An 18,748-nucleotide genomic window follows, 5' to 3' on the forward strand; every position below is an offset into this window, starting at 1 on the left:
CAGCTACTTAGCGAGACCCTTCACAAATCAGTGAGAATGTTTCAAAAATTAAAAAAAAAAAAAAAAAAAAAAAGCCGGGCCTGGTGGTGCATGCTTGTAATCCCAATCCCAGCAGTCAGGAGGTGGAGACCAGAAGATCGCGGTTCACAGTAGCCTCAGTTACTTAGCAAGATGCTTCGCAAATCAGTGAGACCCCATTTCAAAAAATAAAAAGACTAAAAATTAGGACTGAGGGTGTACCTCCAGTACTGAAAAAAGAAAAAAGTACTGAAAAAAAAAAAAAGAAAAAGAAAAAAAAAAATAGGGCTAGTGGTGGTGGTGCATGCTTGTAATGCCAGTACTTGGGAGGCTGAGACAGGAGGATCCAGGTTCACGGACAGCTTCAGCTACTTGGTGAGGCCCTTTGAAACTCAGACCCTGTTTCAAAATAAAGAATAAAAAATAGGGCTGGAGGTGTAGCTCAGAGGTAAAATGCCCCTTGGTTCCACCCCCCAGTTCCGCAAAAAAAAAAAGACTAAAATAAGTGACATCCCAACTCACTTTGAATGCGTTTTAACCTGATGATGTTTCTGTTACTCTCCTTTTCACAGGAATTAACATATTGTGGATGGAGTACAAATGTCTTCTGCCCTTTTTTTTTTTTTTTTTTTTTTTGGTGGTACTGGGGTTCCTGGAAACCCTTCTACACTCCAGGCTATACTCCCAGACCCATTTTATATTTTTTATTTGGAAACAGGGTCTCTTAAGCCAGCAAGGCTGGCTTCGAACCAGCACGATCCTACTGTCTCCGCCTCCCAAGTGTGGGGATTATAAGCGTGCGCCACCACACCCGGCTGTCCTCTGCCTTTTTTTTTTTTTTTTTTTTTTTTTCTTGGTGGTGGTACTGAGGTTCCTGGAAGCCCTTCTACCTCCGGGCTACACTCCCAGACCTATTTTTACATTTTTATTTGGAAACAGGGTCTCCTAAGCCAGCGCGCGCGGCTGGCTTCGAACCTGCGCGATCCTCCTGTCTCCGCCTCCCAAGTGTGGGGATTACAAGCGTGCGCCACCACGCCCGGCTGTCCTCTGCCTTTTAATGCACTAAACCTTTAACTGCTGTTGTACACGTTTACTTAAAACCTTTTGTATCTTGTTTGTTCCTGCATTTGTTTGTATAAGGTTAAATAAAAGAATATCTGATGTTTATGCATTAAAAGTACTCTTAATTTTTAGAAATATATGCAAGAGGCACGAAGTTTAGGAAAAAACCTGAGGCAACCCAAATTGTCAGACCTCTCTCCTGCGGTGATTGCACAGACCAACTGGAAATTTGTAGAAGGCTTATTAAAAGAATGTAGAATGAAGGTATGTATGTCTGATGCCACACCATGTGCGTTCATGTTCACACTGTGTGGGGCTAAGACGAGTAGAGTCAACCCCATTCACACCTGTAGCCTCCCTAAAAAGAAACTTTTCCTGTGGTATAGACCTCATGTGCCCTTCACCAAGGTCATGAGCCTCCATGGATTTTCCCATGTCCCACAACATCTGTGACATGGGAACCCTGCGTGGCTTTTTTCATCTTTTCAGCTATTGCTGTCCTCTAACTCCAACATAAATAGATGTTAAGCCACTCATAAATTGTGTCAGGAATGTTGTCATCTTATGTGAAAGGTAAGACTTTTTTGTGTCTGCGTTGCACCTAAGTACAGCTTTTGCTGTGCCTATCCATTCACATGTGTAAGGAAAAAGACATTAGGTGTGTTGTAGGATAGTGTAAATTAGACAGTCTCCTCTCAGATACCTGAGTTTATAGGGTGTAGCAATACAAGTGGACAAAACTCAGAATATCATTTCAGCTAATCATTTTATTCATTTGTTTGACAGTCATTTCTTGAGTACCCTCTCTGTATATTCAGTAAGCACACTATTTTCAACATCAGCATATAGTGATGAATCAGACATACAAGGTCCCTGCCTAAAGAAACTAGATTCTTTCTCATTTTACAAGAGCAGCTAAGACTGATGCAAATTGATATACCTTAAACCAATTTCCATTTTCTTTTCTTTTTGGATGCATATGGGAGCAGAGAAGAGAAAATAGAAAAAAAAAATAGACTGCTGGTTCACTCACAAACTAACATGTTCCCCAAGATCTTAGCGCTGCCCATTAGCATTGTAGTTTTTGCCTTAGTGCAACCAAACTAAGTACACATAACTTTAGGGTGCCAAGATGCTGGAGGCAGTCGGAGGGCAAGTGGTGCCAGGATGGACTTCAGTCTCTTAAGTCTAGTGTAATTCCTCAGTATCACAGAAGTCAGTGATCTGAAAATTCTTATATATTAGCATTTTTCAACATGGGGATGCTTTACAAATATACTCTTATTTTCTCTTCAGGGACACTCTATTTCTCTGATACAGCAGTAAAATAGAGATAATATTGCTCCAGTTAGTTGAACAAAGAGATTAAGACATTTTCTCCAAGATAATTAAAAATCCATAATTGGAAGTAGAATGGAGAGAAGACAGGTCTCCTGATCCAGTAACTGGCATGTTGGTTTTTGGTTTCACTACTGATGTCACTTCCTATCACGCATGATTTTTCAGACAAAACGCATGTTGGTAGAGAAGATGGGACATGAAGCAGTGGAACTGGGCCATGGAGAAGCAAACATCACTGGGTTGGAGGAAAACACCTTGATCGCCAGCCTCTGTGACCTGCTGGAGAGGATATGGAGCCACGGCTTGCAGGTCAAGCAGGCAAGTCTCAGGAGATGCTGGCACATGGCTGGTTAGACACTCTGTCAGGAAATGTGACAGGAAACCCAGCATGGTGGCGCAGGCAATAGTCCCAGTGACTCGGGAGGCTAAGGCAGGAGGAAGCTTTAAAAGGGGCTGGGGTGTAGTTCAGAGGTACAGTGCTTCATGAGGAGAAAAGATCACAAAAAAAGATATGTTCCTCTGTGACAGGACAATTAGAAGTGTGCCACAGGCATTTTATTTCAAGAGCAGGAAAACAACCCATTTTCAAGAGTTTGGTTTGGATCTTTACTCGCAGTCAGGAAAGAAAAAACAGCATATTCATTGCAGAGACTATATCCTCTAGATTTCATTGAATGTCTGCTTTTGTCTAATAGAATTAACATTGTGTGTGTGTGTGTGTGTGAGAGAGAGAGAGAGAGAGAGAAAGAGAGAGAGAGAGAGAGAGAGAGAGAGAGAGAGAGAGAGAGAGAGAGAGAGAGAGAAAGACACTGGGGATTGAATTGAACCCAGGGGCATTCTACCTCCAAGCTACACTCCCAGCCCTATTTTTTATTATCTTTATTTTGAAACACGGTTACTAAATTGCAGAGGTTCTCACTAAATTGCTGAGGCTGGCTGCGAACCTGAGATCCTCCTGTCTTGGCTTACAAAGAACTGGAATTACAAGTATATAAGCATACATAATCATATCTGGCTAGAATTAACACTTTCTTACCATTTTGAGTTACCTAGTAATTCGGGGTGTGTGGGGGTGGGTGTGTGGGGGTGTGTTGAATCCAGGGGCATTGTACCTCTGAGCTACATCCCAGCCCTATTTTAGTTTTTATTTGGAAACAGGGTCTCACTAAGTTGTGTAGTTAAGTTGCTTAAGCTGGCCATAAACCTGCGATCCTCTTCTCTCAACCTCCTTACTAGGATTACAGGTTTGCACCACCATGCCCAGTTAAGGTAGAATATTTAAATGGTCTCTTTGCTTTTGTCTCTCTATTTTCCCTTTCTGATTTTTTTTAATCTAATATAGTTTTCCCTTTCTCCTCTCTGTCCAGTTCTCTCATTACCACTCCATACATCCAAGCATTTTATGTATGGATATAAACAAACATGTTCTGTGCTGCTAAAGCGTTTTAATTCCATGGTTACTAATATGGCCTGATTACATACCACTAGTAACAGCTGACATCAGAGACCTCCATGCCTGCCCTCTAGCCTTCTGCTTAGCTGCTCCCCCTCCCTTTGCTGTGCTCATACCAGGCCTCACAGCAAGCAAACGGTGACCATGGAGTGAGATGCTCAGAATGTCACACTGGATTGGGAGAGTAGCTCAGTGGTTTGGTCCCCCACCACCCCAGCACTGCAAAAAAAAGAGTTGACATAGCTAAGAATGAATGTGCCTAGGTCACCAAACTTCTTAATGACCATCTTAACATGAATGGTCTTGAAGAGAAATTATCTTTTGATAAATTGTTTCTCTAAAATGAAAACTTGTATGTGTTCTGTACTTTCAGGGGAAGTCTGCTCTGTGGTCACATTTAATTCAGTTTCAGGACAGAGAAGAGAAGCAAGAGCACCTTGCAGAATCACCAGGTGAGGGTAATGATGTGGGTTCTTTGTATAGAACGGCAGCATTGGACCAGGAGAAGAATCAATACTGGGTGGCTTTGTCTTTATCTTTTTCTCTTTTAAGTTAAAACTTACCCCATTTTTCCCGTAGTAGGATGAATTGGAAGGAGCATTATTATTGATTCGCTACGAGGCCTTTCTAATCATCTTTTTTTCTTTTGGGTGGTAGTAGGAATTGAACCAAGTAGCAATTGAACCAAGGGGCATTCTACCTCTCAACTACACCCTCAGCCCCTTTTTATTTGATTCTAAATTGCCCTGACTCACCTCCAATGTAGGATCCTCTCACCTCAGCCTCCCAAGTAATTAAGATCCCAGGTGTGTGCCACCTTTCTGATTTTCTGCTTTCTTCATCTGTAAAAAAGGGAAAATAGTATTAGCTATGTCGAGATGGTTATGTTACCCAAGAAAACATTATGTAGCTGGGGGCAGTGGTGTAGGTCTGTAATCCCAGTGTTTGGGAGGCTGAGGCAGGAGGATTGCAGGCTTGACACCAGTATGCATTCATTAATTTAGAAAGACTGTTTTGAAGTAAAATGAAAAGGATTGGGGATATAGCCTAAAGATAGAATGACCCTGGGCTCAATATCCAGGTATAGAGGTGCATGCCGATAATCCCAGTACTTGGAAGGTTGAAATAGGAGTATGGCAGGTTCAAGGCCAGCCTCAGCAGTTCAGTGAGGCCCTCCACAACTTATTGAAATCTTGTTAAATTAACAAGGAGGTGTTCAATGCCCATTACAACAACAACAACAAATGTTGTGACCACTGTTAAAATCTTTCAAGGAAAAAATATGTATTTATGTCTCAGAAATCTTCAGGAGTCAGATTCTTTGGGATTGTTTTTTTGTTTTGTCTTTTTGTATGTTTTGTTTTGTTTTGTTTTTGTTTTGCAGTACTGATGATTGAACCCAGGGGAATTCTACCTCTGAGCTACACTCCCAGCCTTATTTTTTATTCTTTATTTTGAAACGGTCTCACTGAGTTGCAAAGGGCCTAAGTAGCAGAGGCTGGCCATGAACCTGAGATCATCCTGTCTCAGCCTCCCAAGTACTGGGATTACAAGCATGTGCCACCATGCCTGGCTTAGATTCTTTGTTTTTTAATTCTTTTTATTAATTTGTTCAGATGGGCTCTTGCTTTGTTGCCCAGGATGGTCTAAAACGGCCATCTACCCACATACATGCCCCAACAAGTAGCCAGGACTATAGGCACAGGCACCATGCCCAGTTTAGGAGTCAGATTCTTCTTCAGTATATAGACAATACCACGTTAGAAGGGTCATATTTTTCTCCTAATTAGAATTATATAGGGTTTGTTAAGTTAAATATTGTACCTACTATGTATTTTGTGGATTTGGGGAGGGGGTGTTGTTTGGGTTTTTTTTTTATCTTTTTTTTTATTAATTTTTTAAATTGGTGCATTGTAGTCATATATCAATCACATTGGAGTACAAGACTTGAGAGGATATACAAGCACACATCATCCAATTAGCCCTCCTCCAGCCCCCATCCCATTCCCTCCCCCTCCCTCCATCCCATGATTTACTTTGATACATTTGTTTATGTACCTCCTGCGTTTTAAAGAGGCTCTGTCCTCCAGTATTGCATACCCTCTGATTGGTCACATTAGTTGCTTCACTATAGGGCCCTTTCTATAGCTCAACCTCTTCCTGTTGCACTTTTCCTCCTAGTTATTGCTGATTAAGAGAAGCGTCTGATTTATATTTTCTGCGATATTTCTCTGTGCATGCTGCGTTGCAAGTACCGATCCCACTCTTGATGGTCCCAGTAGTGGCCTGGCTACTCAGTGGACTGATCCAGACCTCGCTGGCTCAAGCAGCCGCCTTGCCTCATGGGAGGCCCCAGTTCTGGTCTCGCTGGCCCCTGAACCGGTCTAACCCCTAAGCTGGCTTTGGTCCTGGCCTTGGAGGCCGCAGGAGTGAACTTGCCTCATGCCAGGCTCCGATGCTGGCCATTGGCCCCTGCACCAGCCTAACCTCTTGGCAGGATTCCAATCCCGGCCTCGGAGGCCCCAGCACCGGCCTAGCCTCACGGCAGGCTCCAATGCTGGCCTCGTTGGCCCCAGCACCGGCCTAACCCCTCAGCAGGTTCCGTTCCCGGGTTAGGAGGCCCCAGCACTGGCCATGTCTCACGGCAGGCTCCGATGCTGGCCTCGCCTCACGGCAGGCACCGATGCCGGCCTTGCTGGCCCCAGCACCGGTCTAGCCCTTCGGCAGGTTGTTATCCTGTCCTCGGAGGCCCCAGTACCGGCCTTGCCTCACGGCAGGCTCTGATGCCGGCCTCGCTGGCCCCAGCACCTGCCTAACCCCTCGACAGGCTCTTATCCCGGCCTCGGAGGTCCAAGTACCGGCCTTGCCTCAAGGCAGGCTCCAATCCCGGCCTCACTGGCCCCAGCACCGGCCTAACCCCTCAGCAGGCTCTTATCCTGGCCTCGGAGGCCCCAGTACCGGCCTTGCCTCAAGGCAGGCTCCAATCCCGGCCTCGGAGGCCTCAGCACCGGCCTTGCCTCACGGCAGGCTCCAATGCCAGCCTCGCTGGCCCCAGCATCGGCCTCACCCCTCGGCAGGCTCCAATCCCGGCCTCGGAGGCCCCAGTACCGGCCTTGCCTCATGGCAGGCTCCGGTGCCGGCCTCGCTGGCCCCAGCACCGGCCTAACCCCTCGGCCGGCTCCGATACTGGCCTCGGAGGTCCCAGCACCGGCCATGCCTCACGGCAGGCTGAGATGCCGGCCTCACTGGCTCCAGCACCGGCCTAACCCCTCAGCAGGCTCTTATCCTGGCCTAGGAGGCCCCAGTACCAGCCTTGCCTCACGGCAGGCTCCGATGCCGGCCTTGCTGGCCCCAGCACCGGCCTAACCCCTCGGCAGGCTCTTATCCTGGCTTCGGAGGCCCCAGTACCGGCCTTGCCTCAAGGCAGGCTCCGATGCCGGCCTCACTGGCTCCAGCACCGGCCTAACCCCTCGGCAGGCTCTTATCCTGGCCTAGGAGATTGTCCTTTTTTTTATTTTTTGTGAAGGTCCTAGATTTGAGCCCAGAGTCTTACATAATGCTAGTCAAGCACTGTACCACTGAGTTACAACCCAGCCCAAAGCTTACTTTTCTTTATGTAAAATAACCTTTTATCCTTCCTTTCTTTTGGGAGGGTAGATACTGTGAATTGAACCTGGGGCATTCTACCTTCAAGCTATACTACCCCAGCCCTTCTTCAGTGTGTATGTGTGGTACTAGGGATTGAACCCAGGGACATTCTGCCTCCAAGTTATACCCCATCCCTATTTTTTATTCTTTATTTTGAAACAGGGTTTCACTAAGTTGCAGAGGACCTCACTAAGTAGCTGAGACTGGCCATGAACCTGTGAGCCTCCTGTCTCAGCCTCCCAAGTACTGTGATTACAAGTATACACCACTATGCCTGGCTTTTTGTTTTGTTTTGTTTTGAAACAGTCTCACCAAGTTGCTGACAGTCTCACTAAGTTGCTGAGATCCTCCTTTCTCAGACTCCCAAGTACCACCATGCCTGGCTTAAAATAACCATTTATTTCACAAAAAAAGTAGAAGTAACAGAGGAATGTTAAGAGAAATAAATTTTTTTTTGTTGAATCAGCCACTTAAGAGCTTTTTCTAAAATTTAGGATTATTCAGACATTCAGATTAGGAAGGGGCAAACTGGGTGATGTGTACATGTATGTCTACACAAGTTTTTTTACCCCATTATGAAGTATGAATACAATGCACCAATAAAAAAAAGTTTAAAAAATTCAGAAATGTTAAAAAAGTTAAAAAAAAAAAAGCTCTTAAACTAAGTGTGCATGTAGGTGCATGCCTGTAATCTCAGTACTTGGGAGGTTGAGACAGGAGAATTGCAGGTTTAAGGACTGCTTTAAGCAAGTAGTGAGACTCTCGTCAACCTAATGAGACTGTTTCAAAATAAAATAATAGGACAAGGTGTGGTGGTGTACGCTTGTAATCCCAGTACTTGGGAGACTGAGACAGGAGGCTCTCAGGTTCAAGGCCAGCCTCGGCAACTTCAAGAGGTTTTCAGCAAATTAACTAGACCCTGGTTCTAAATAAAAAATAAAATAGGATTTGCAGTGTAGCTCAGAGGTAGAATGCCTCTGGGTTCAATCCCTAGCAAAACACACATACACAAACATTCATTCATAGTCATTCATTTATTTTCTCTCTCTCATATCAGCTACTAACTTAAAAAATATAGTATTGCAAATGTGATTGAAATGCCCTTATATCCATCCCCAAATTCTTTTTTCTCACTGCCCCTAAAGGGCAACACTACCTTTCAATGTGTTTTTTATTTTAAATATAGTTTTATTTATTTATTTATTTATTTTGTACTATGGATTGAATGCAGGGGCATTACATCTCCAAGCTACACCTCAAGCCCCATTTTATTATATATGTATGTATGTATGTATGTATGTATGTATGTATGTATGTATATTGCAGTACTTGGTGAAACGGGGGTTTCTTGCGAGAAAACCCCGGCGAGTTCTTGTCTACGGAGAGCGAAGAATGACACCCGCAGACCTCAGGAAGGGGAGTAAAAGGTTTATTGGAAGCAGCAGGGAATGGGGCAAGGGTGGCTGAACACCCCCAAAGGGGCTGGGACTCTGGGTCCAGCAGCTGCCTTCAGGACAATACTTGAGAGTAGCCCAAGCCGAACTGCCTTCAGGTGCAGGTTGCTTTCTTCCAGAGTCCACAAGATCTGCCAGAAGGGAATAGAGAAAAGTGGCCAAACACCCCATAGGGGCGGTCGGAACTCCGGGGTCCAGTAGTTGCCTTCAGGGTCACTACCCGAGTGTCGCCCGAGCCAAGTGCCCATCAGTTGCAAACTACTTTCTCCCAGAGTCCACGCGATCTGACAGAAAAGAGGTACAGGTCACCCTTAGGGGCCTGGTCAGCCATGATGTCCAGCAGAGGCCTTCAGGTCACTACTCGAGTCGCCCGAGCCATGTGCCTTCAGATGCACTCTGCCTTCTCTCAGTGCCAACACGACCTGCGAGAGAGAGAGAGAGAGAGAGAGAGAGAGAGAGAGAGAGAGAGAGAGAGAACAGCTCCCCAAAAGGGGAGGGGGTCCCGAGCGGGAAGTACCCGCTTTTGCCATCTGACTGGCCGATGCCTGACCGTTTGCAAGTCCGTTTGTGGTTAGGGTGACTTTGAGATTTCAAGGAGAATTTGCATAGGACATTTGCAAGTTCTTTGAAGGGTCTCCTTTCAGGAATGCCAGACTTGCTCGGTGGGTTTGTTGATTAGGAAACTCAGGATGGCTTTGTGAAGCTCTGGCCTTCTTATCTCCTGAGCCTTTGGAGTTTCAGGCATTTGTCACCCCTCAGGAAACTCAGGAAATTAGCTTTTTTCTACCAAGGCCTTTTCCCTATCTGCCTATTTCCTTTCTGTCTCCTCATTGGGATGGAACCCAGAGGCATTCTACCTCCAAACTATACCCCTAGCCCTATTTTATTTTTTTTATTTTTTATTTTTTATTTTTTTGCAGTACTGGGGATCGAATCCAGGGGCATTCTACCTCTGAGCTATACCTCCAGCCCTATTTTTTATTCTTCATTTGGAAACAGGGTCTCACTCAGTTGCCGAGGGCCTAAGTAGCTAAGGCTGGCCACAAACACGTGATCCTCCTGTCTCAGCCTCTCAGGTACTGGGTTTACAGGCATGTTCCACCATGCTAGACTTAGTTTTTAAATGCATTCAGTCATGTAGGTAGGAATTTGAGTTTAATATTATATTGCCCTTGAGGTCCTCTAAACAAAATGTCAGAGTTCTGATGTTCCAGGATGTAACTGTTTATAAAGATTCAGATTAAGTTTAAAAGGAGTTTTTAGTGTCCTTCTCTTCCCCTTTTTAAACTTAAAACAAAAAAGTAAAAATGCAGTGGGGTGTGGTGGCACATGCCTGTAATCCCAGTACTTAGGAGGCTGAGGTGGATGGCAGATTCCAGACCAGCTTCAGCAACTTAACATGACCCTGTTTCAAAATAAAAGTAAAACAGGGCTGGGAGTACAACTTGGAGGTAGAATGCCTCTGGTTGAATACCCATGCCAAGAAAAGAAAAAGAAAGAGAAAGGAAGGAAGGAAAGAAGTAAATCAGACATGGTGGCACATGCTTGTAACCCCAGGACTTGGGAAGCTGAGACAAAAGGTTCATAGGTTCATGGGCAGCCTCAGCAAATTAGTGAGACCCTACAACTGAGACCCTGTTTAAAAATAAATAAGGGTGAGCCGGGCGTGGTGGCGCACGCTTGTAATCCCCGCGCTTGGCAGGCTGAGACAAGAGGATCACAAAGGTTCAAAGCCAGCCTCAGCTACTTAGTGAGGCTTTCAGCAACTTAGTGAGACCCTGTTTCCAAATAAAATATTAAAAAGATCGGGGAGTATAGCCCGGAGGTAGAAAGCCTCTGGGTTCCACCCCCAGTACCACCAAAATAAATAAATAAATAAAAATAAAAATAAATATGGGTGAATTCATTAGAAACATCCCCCCATGCCACTCTTGAATGGCATGGGGCTGTAACTGTCTTCTGTATTTCTATCTTTTTAATAAACTCCTTTAAATCTTCGGCAAGAATAAATAAATAAATAAATAAATAAATAAATAAATAAATAAATAAAATAGGGGTGGGAGTATAGCTTGGAAGGGTCAAGCCCCAGTACCAAAAAAAAAAAAAAAAGAAAAAAAAAGAAAAGGAAAAATACATTGGCAAGACCTGTCTCTAACAGAAAATACAGCCATTCGGACCACAAGACCATAACTAAGACAGCTTATGCTAATTTCACTTTATCTTAACCAAAAGGCCAAGAAATGATTTAACCCTAATTAAAAAAAATAAATTCCTAGGAAGAAATGACCATCTGTAGGGTCAAACGTTGGAAAGCCGTGCTCAGTCAAGGCAGGGAGCGTTCAGCTCTTGTGCCAGTGAGGCATGTGAGAGCATCCAGCTGTCAGAGTGACAGCACCAGGCAGCACCAGCAGCTTGCTTAGCTTTGGCTGGTCAGAGGTTGGGCGGTTCCAGTGGAGATCAGAATCCCAGCTTCCATCAGTCATGTGAGACGAGCAAAACAAAGTCTAGGGTAAGAAATACAGAACGTGTCAAAGCCCAGCGCAATCACTTTTTTGGTGCTTTATCAAATATTGTTGAAAGACTGATAACATAAGAATGAACACAACTTAAATTGTCTACTAAGTAGGATTAATATAAACATGTAGCGCTTTTTTTTTTTTTGATACTGGAGATTGAACCCAGAGTCATTCTAATCTTCGAGCAGCGCCCTAGCCCTGTCATTTAATTATTTATTTATTTATTTATTTATTTATTTATTTATTTATTTATTTTTGCAGTGCTGGGGATGGAACTCAGAGGCATCCTACCTCTGAACTACTGAGGCTAGCCACAAACCTGCTAACCTCCTGTTACAGCCTCCCAAGTACTGGGACTACAGGAGTACGCCACCATGCCTGGCTAGCCATGTAGCTTTTTTTTTTTTTTTTTTTAACTAGATCTAACCAGGGGCATTCGATGTCCGAGCTACACCCCCTGACACCCCCTGCCCTATTTTTTATTCTTTATTTTGAAACAGGGTCTCACTAAGTAGCTAAGGCTGGCTGGAAACCTGCAATCCTCCAGTCTCAGTCTCCCAAGTACTGGGATTACAAGGGTGCGCCACCACGCCCAGCTACCTTGTAGCTTTTGAAATCAAATTTTATTGTTGTTTATAGAGGAGTGGATTTTATGCATATTGCTCTAACATTTTTGGTGAGTCAGCCCAGGAAATTACAACTTTAAACGAGAAAAATAAGGCAGAAATGTTGGTGCATGCTTGTAATCCCAGGAATTGGGAGGCTAAGACAGGAAAATCTCAGGTTCGAAGAGAGCCTCAGCACTTAGCAAGGCCCCCTACAAATTAGTGAGACCCTGTTTATAAATAAAAAATAAAATTGGGGGTATAACTTGAAGGTAGAATGTCTCTGGGTTCCACCCCCAGTACCAAAAAGGAAAATAAAACTGGGTATAGTAGCACAAACCTGTAATTACTGTACTTAAGAGGTTGATAGAGGAGGATTACAGATTTGAAAACAGCAGCAACGACGTAGCAAGACTTGAACCAACCTAGTGAGACCCTGTTTCCAAATAAAAAATTACATAGGGCTGGTATTGTAGCTCAGAGGTAGAATGCCCCTGGGTTCAATGCCCAGTACCAAGGACGGAAGGGAGGGAGGGAATAGAGACCAGTCAGGGTGGCACACACGTGAGGCTGAGATAGGAGGGCCACAGATTCGAGCCTAGAGTCAGCAACTTAGCAAGACCTTTTTCAGAATTCAAAAAATAAGAAGGGCTGGGGTAGAGTTCAGAGGTGGAATGCCCAAGTATCATAAGGGGGTGGAGGATGATGTAGTTCTGTGGTAGTGTCATAGTACCACACACACAAGAGAACAAAAAAGAAAAAGAAGTGCTTGAGGGGAGGAGGAGCTCAGTAATAGAGTGCTTGCCTAGAATTCCCAGTGCTGAAAAAAAAAAAATTAAAATGTTGGTTCGTTTATAATACATGTTTTGTTTTCAGTACTAGGGATTGAGCCCAGGGACATTCTACTTCTGAGATAGGCCCCCAACCCTATTTTTTATTCTTTGTCTTGAAATGGGGTCTCACTAAGTTGCAGAGGGCCTCACTAAGTAGCTGAGATTACTGAGGGCTACACCTAGCCCTTTTTATTTTTATTTTTTATTTATTTTTGTGTCACTGGGGATTGAACCAAAGGGCTTTCTACCTCTGAGCTACGCCCCCAGCCCTATTTATTTTTTATTTTGAAACAGGGACCCACTAAGTTGTGGAGGGTTTTACTAAGTATCTGAGGCTGACTGCAAACCTGTGACCCTCCTCTCTCAGCTGGGATTACAAGCATGCGTCCTTATGGCCAGAATGCAACACAGTGCTTATTTGCTAGGTACACTTTTAGAAAAGATTCACTTCAAATTTCTAAATACAGCCACAGATTAACTTGGGGGGAGGACTAGTTTATTATATTAATTAAAGGAGCAACATTTGTAGAAAAAAATTTGAGCTTTGTATTGTCTTTAAAATTTGTTCTAGCCAGGCATGGTGGTACACACTTGTAATCCCAGTGCTTGGGAGGCTGACACTGGAGGATCTCAGGTTCATGGCCAGCTTCAGCTGCTTAATGAGGCCCTCCGCAACTTAGTGAGACCCAGTTTCAAAATAAAGAATAAAAAATAGGGTTGAGGGTGTAGCTCAGAGGTAGAATGTTCCTGAGTTCAATCTTCAGTACCACAACCAAAAACAAAAACAAATTTGTGTTAGCTGGGCATGATGGTGCACATCTGGAATCTCAGTATTTCAGAGGCTAAAACAGGAGGCTTACAAATTGGAGAACACCCTCAGCAGCAGCTTAGTGAGACCCTTTTTCAACATAAAAAATAAAAAGGGCTGGGGGTGTAGCCAGAGGTAGAATGTCCTTGAATTCATTCCCCAGTACCAAAAGAAAATTTTGTTTTTACCTGCCAGGGGTGATGGTGTACACTTGTAATCCCAGGACTTGTGAAGTCGAAACAGGAGGATTTATAGGTTTGAGGCTGGCCTCAGCAAATAGATTTCATCAACCTAGTAAGACCCTCTTTCACAATAAAAATAAAATAGGACTGGGGATACAGCTGAGAGGTAGAATGCCCCTGGGTTCAATCTCTAGTGCCAAAAAAATAATTGTTCACTGGGCGTGGTGGCACATGCTCGTAATACCCATGTTTGGGAGTCTGAGACAGGAGGATTGCTCAGGTTCGAAGCCAGCCTTAGCTGGCTTAAGTGACCCTGTTTCCAAATAAAATATAAAATAGGTATGGGAGTATAGCCTGGAGATAGAAGGCCCCTGGGTTCCATCCCCAGTACCACCAAAAAAAAAAAAAAAAAAGCCCAGGGCCCCCCCCCCAAAAAAAAAAATAGGGCTGGGTGTGTAGCTCAAAGGTAGAATGCCCCTGGGTTCCATCCCTAGTACCTTAAGGAAGGAAAAAAAAATACAAAAAAAAAAAATTGTTCTTACCAAAGAAATTTCAAAGTATCTATTTACAGGATTTAAGCCAAGTAGTTTAAGTTCTTGCTGTCATTGTTCTAATACTTTTTCTAATATTTTTTTCATAGTTGCTCTGGGACCAGAAAGAAGAAAATCTGACTCAGGAGTTATGCTGCCAACACTCAGGGTCTCTCTTATTCAAGACATGAGGTATTTGTCACATTCATTACCATATAATGACAACTTTGAAAGATTTTATGATTCAAAGATAAATATATAGGAATTTAGCACATCTTAAACTCTTTATTTCAGCCTTCACCCTTCTATCCCTGTCCTGCGTTTCCTTCCCTTCTTCAATTATTATTTCATGGCAATAGCGTCATCTTCTCAGCCAGCCAGAGGGTCACCTCTAATTTTTGGGAAGCCCTCTAGACATGACATCAGAACACTCTGTTATGTATATTAAAGCATATGATTGTGCAGGTCTCTTCACGTGTGTGTGTGTGTGTGTGTGTGTGTGTGTGTGTGTGTGTGTGTGTGTTACTGGGGATTGAGCCCAGGGACATTCTACCATGGAGCTGCACCCCCAGCCCTATTTTTGTTTGTTTGTTTGTTTGCTTGCTTGCTTATTTATTTGTTTATTTATTTATTGCGATACTAGGGATGGAACCCAGAGACATTTTACCTCCAAGCTACACCCCCAGCCCTATTTTTTATTCTTTATTTGGAAACAGGGTCTCACTAAGTTGCAAAGGACCTCACTAAGTAGTAGCTGAGGCTGTCCTTGAACTGTGATCCTCCTGCCTCAGCCTCCCAAATGCTGGGATTACCAGCATGCACCACCACACCCGGCAATTCTATTTTTATTTATTTATTTATTTATTTATTTATTTATTTATTTATTTATTTATTTTTGGTGGTACTGGGGATGGAACCCTTCTACCTCTAGGCTACACTCAGACCTATTTTTTATATTTTATTTGGAAACAGGGTCTCTTAAGCCAGCAAGGCTGGCTTCGAACCTGTGCGATCCTCCTGTCTCTACCTACCAAGTGCGGTGATTACAAGCGTTCGACACCACTTCTGGTTTTATTTTTATTTTTAAACAGGTTCTCACTGGCTTGATGAGTGTCACTACTTGCTGAGGCTTTCCTCAAACCTGCTGTCCTCCTGTCTCAGCCTCCTAAGTATTAGGAGTACAAGCCTTTATTTTATGATTTTTACCTAAGTTGCTTAAATAATTATGTCTATGTATATTTTTTTGCCTGCGTGGTCTGAAGATTGCATTTTTTATAATTTCATTTATCTCAAAACATAAAAAGGAATGAGGATGTAGTGCGGTGGTAGAATGCCCTTGGATTCAAAAAATGAAAAAAGTCTGTTATAAATTCTGAAAGTAAGTCAGGCATTGGTGGTGCATTCTTATAATCTCAGTACTCCAGAGGCTGAGACAGAAGGGTTCTCAGGTTTGTAGCCAGCCTCAGCAGTTTAGTGAGGCCCTCCATAACTTAGTGATACCCTGTTACTAAAAAAAAATAACATAGGGCTGGGGTGTAGCTCAGAGGTAGGGTGCCCCTGGGTTCCATCTCTAGTGCCACACAAAAAAATCTGAAAGTAATTCTTAGAGGTAAGGTAGCCAGGTGTGGTGGTACACACTTGTAATACCAATACTTGGGAGGCTGAGACAGGAGGATCACAAGTTTGTGGAAAGCCTCAGCTACTTAGTGAGGCACCCTGCAACTTAGTGAGATCCTGTTTTAAAATAAAGAATGAAGCCGGGCGTGGTGGCTCACGCTTGTAATCCCCGCGCTTGGGAGGCGGAGACAGGAGGATCCCGCAGGTTCAAAGCCAGCCGCACTGGCTTAAGAGACCCTGTTTCCACATAAAAAGTATAAAATAGGTCTGGGAGTGTAGCCCGGAGGTAGAAGGGCTTCCAGGAACCTCAGTACCACCATAAATAAATAAGTAAGTAAATAAATAAATAATAAAGAATGAAAAGTAGCCAGGCATGGTGGCACATGCTTGTAATCCCAGTTCTTGGGAGGCTGAGACAGGAGGATTGCACAGGTTCGAAGCCAGTCTCAGCTACTTAGGCTCTCAGCAACTTAGTGAGACCCTGTTTCCAAATAAAATATAAAAAATAGGTCTGGTGGTGTAGCCCAGAGGTAGAAAGCCCCTGGGTTCCATCCCCAGCAGCACACACGCACACAGACTAAAAAGTAGGATTGGGGTTGTAGCTCAGAGGTAGATGCTGCTGGGTTCAATCTTTAGTATTGCAAAAAAAGGAAAAGAAAGGAAATTCTTAGAGGTAAGGTGATTTAGCTCAGCCCACAAAAATGGTAACACAACTTTTATTTTCTTATTCTGACTTTTTTGTGTACATGTGTGATTACTAGGGATTGAACCCAGGGAAGTTCTACCTCTAGGCTACACCCCAGCCCTTGTGTGTGTGTGTCTGTGTGTGTGTGTCTGTGTATGTGTGTTTGTGTTACTGGTGATTGAACCCAGAGCAATTCTATCTCCAAGCTTTACCCACAGTCCTATTTTATTTTTTATTTTAAAATAGTTTTACTAAATTGCTGAGGCTGGTTTCAAACCTGCAGTCTTCCTGTCTTATCCTCCAGGTATTGAGATTACAGGTGTGTAGCACTGTGCCTGGCTCTAACTTGGTATTTTTGTTTTTACAGTACTAGGGATTGAACTCAGAGGCATTCTATCTCCGAGATATACCTGCAGCCCTATTTTTTATCCTTTATTTTGAAACATAAACTTAGGGTCTCACTAAGTTGTAGAGGGCCTCACTAAGTAGTTGAGGCTGTCCATGAACCAGTGATCCTCTTGTCTCAGCCTCCCAAGTACTGGGATTACAAGCACTTGTTTTGTTTTTTGTTTTTGCAGTATTGGGGATAGAACCCAGGACTATTCTGCCTCCAAGCTATACTCCCAGCCCATTTTTTTATTCTTTATTTTTAAACAGAGTCTCACTGAGTTGCAAAGGGCCTCACTAAGTAGCTGAGGCTGTCCGTGAACCTCAATCCTCTTGTCTCGGCCTCCAAATGCTTGGGATTACAAGCATGTGCCACCATACCTGGCTTTTCCAACTTGTTTTTAATCTAGTTCTTTAGCATATCTGTATAATATGATATAATGCTTTATATCATGTTGGTCAAGAATATTTGATTAAGCCAGGCACAGTATTGCACACCTATAATCCCAGTACTTGAAAGACTGAGACTGGAGGATCACAAGTTCAAGGCCAGCCTTAGAAACTTTGTAAGACCCTCAGTAACTTAGCTATATCCCATTTCAAAATAAGAAATAAAAAGGGCTGGGGGTATATCTTAGAGGGAGAATGTACCCCTTGAATGCCCTTCAATGCCCAATACCACAAAAAATAAACAGTTTTTGATCATATATTAGAACTGAAACTTGAAGACCTTTGTCTTCGTATTTAGGGACTGAAGTAGAGGAGTAAAGTGAGAAAGAGGAAGAATATGTGTATGTCAGAGGAAGACAGGCTCAACAGAGGAAAGTGTTTGTTTTGATATTTATTACAATCGGGATGAGTCATTCAGAGCATTTCTTAAAAATCAAGGAAGGGCCAGGCGTGGTGGTACACACTTGTAATCCCAGTACTTGGGAGGCTAAGACAGAAGGATTGCAGTTCATGGTCAATCTCAGCTACTTAGTGAAGCCCTCCACAACTTAGACTCTGTTTCAAAATAAAGAGTACAAAATAGGGTTGGAGGTGTAGCTTGGAGGTAGAATGCCCCTGGGTTTAAATCCCAGCACCTAAATAAATAAACAAATAAACAAACAAGGAAGAAAGCCGGGCGTTGTGGCGCAAGCTTGTGATCCCAGCATTTGGGAGGCTGAGACAGGAAGATTGGCATTTGTGGACAGCCTCAACTCCTTAGTGAGGCCCTTTGCAATTCAGTGAGACCCTGTTTCATAATAAAGAATACAAAATAGGGCTGGGGTTTAGCTTGGAGGTAGAATGTGCCTGGGTTTCATCCCCAGTACTGAAAAAAAAAGAAGAAGAAGAAAAAGAAATGGTGGGTCACAGTAAACAAAGACTTTTACAATTTACTTCACCATAGTGGTTTTCACAGTGTACCCTGTTTCTAAGGCTTGCCCTTCTTATCTGATGCTCCTTTCCCCTTTAGGAAGAAAACCACTTAGAAAGATAAATTCAATCCTGCTGGAGATAGCATTGACATGGAATACTAACTTATACATAGATATAACATTAAATTGGTGTTTTCTTGTGTGTAGCCATAAAATTTAAAATTTTCCAAGTCTGTTTTTTTTTTTTT

The 18,748-nt window shown here is 43.4% G+C and overlaps 1 protein-coding gene across 3 annotated transcripts in view; it reads left to right on the plus strand.

Annotated features, from left to right (window-relative positions):
* Nucleotides 1–18,748, plus strand: part of DENND5B (DENN domain containing 5B) — a gene marked incomplete at both ends in the record, with an annotated part of 170,963 nt that overhangs the window by 122,298 nt on the left and 29,917 nt on the right. For all 3 annotated transcript variants that reach the window (XM_080706507.1, XM_080706508.1, XM_080706509.1), the window contains 4 exons: nucleotides 1,213–1,344; nucleotides 2,587–2,739; nucleotides 4,248–4,326; nucleotides 14,561–14,642. In XM_080706507.1, the coding sequence (XP_080562633.1) occupies nucleotides 1,213–1,344; nucleotides 2,587–2,739; nucleotides 4,248–4,326; nucleotides 14,561–14,642 (446 nt within the window). The remainder of the gene's footprint in view (nucleotides 1–1,212; nucleotides 1,345–2,586; nucleotides 2,740–4,247; nucleotides 4,327–14,560; nucleotides 14,643–18,748) is intronic.

This window comes from Muscardinus avellanarius, assembly GCF_963383645.1.
Source record: "Muscardinus avellanarius genome assembly, chromosome: 11".
NCBI lineage: Eukaryota > Metazoa > Chordata > Mammalia > Rodentia > Gliridae > Muscardinus > Muscardinus avellanarius.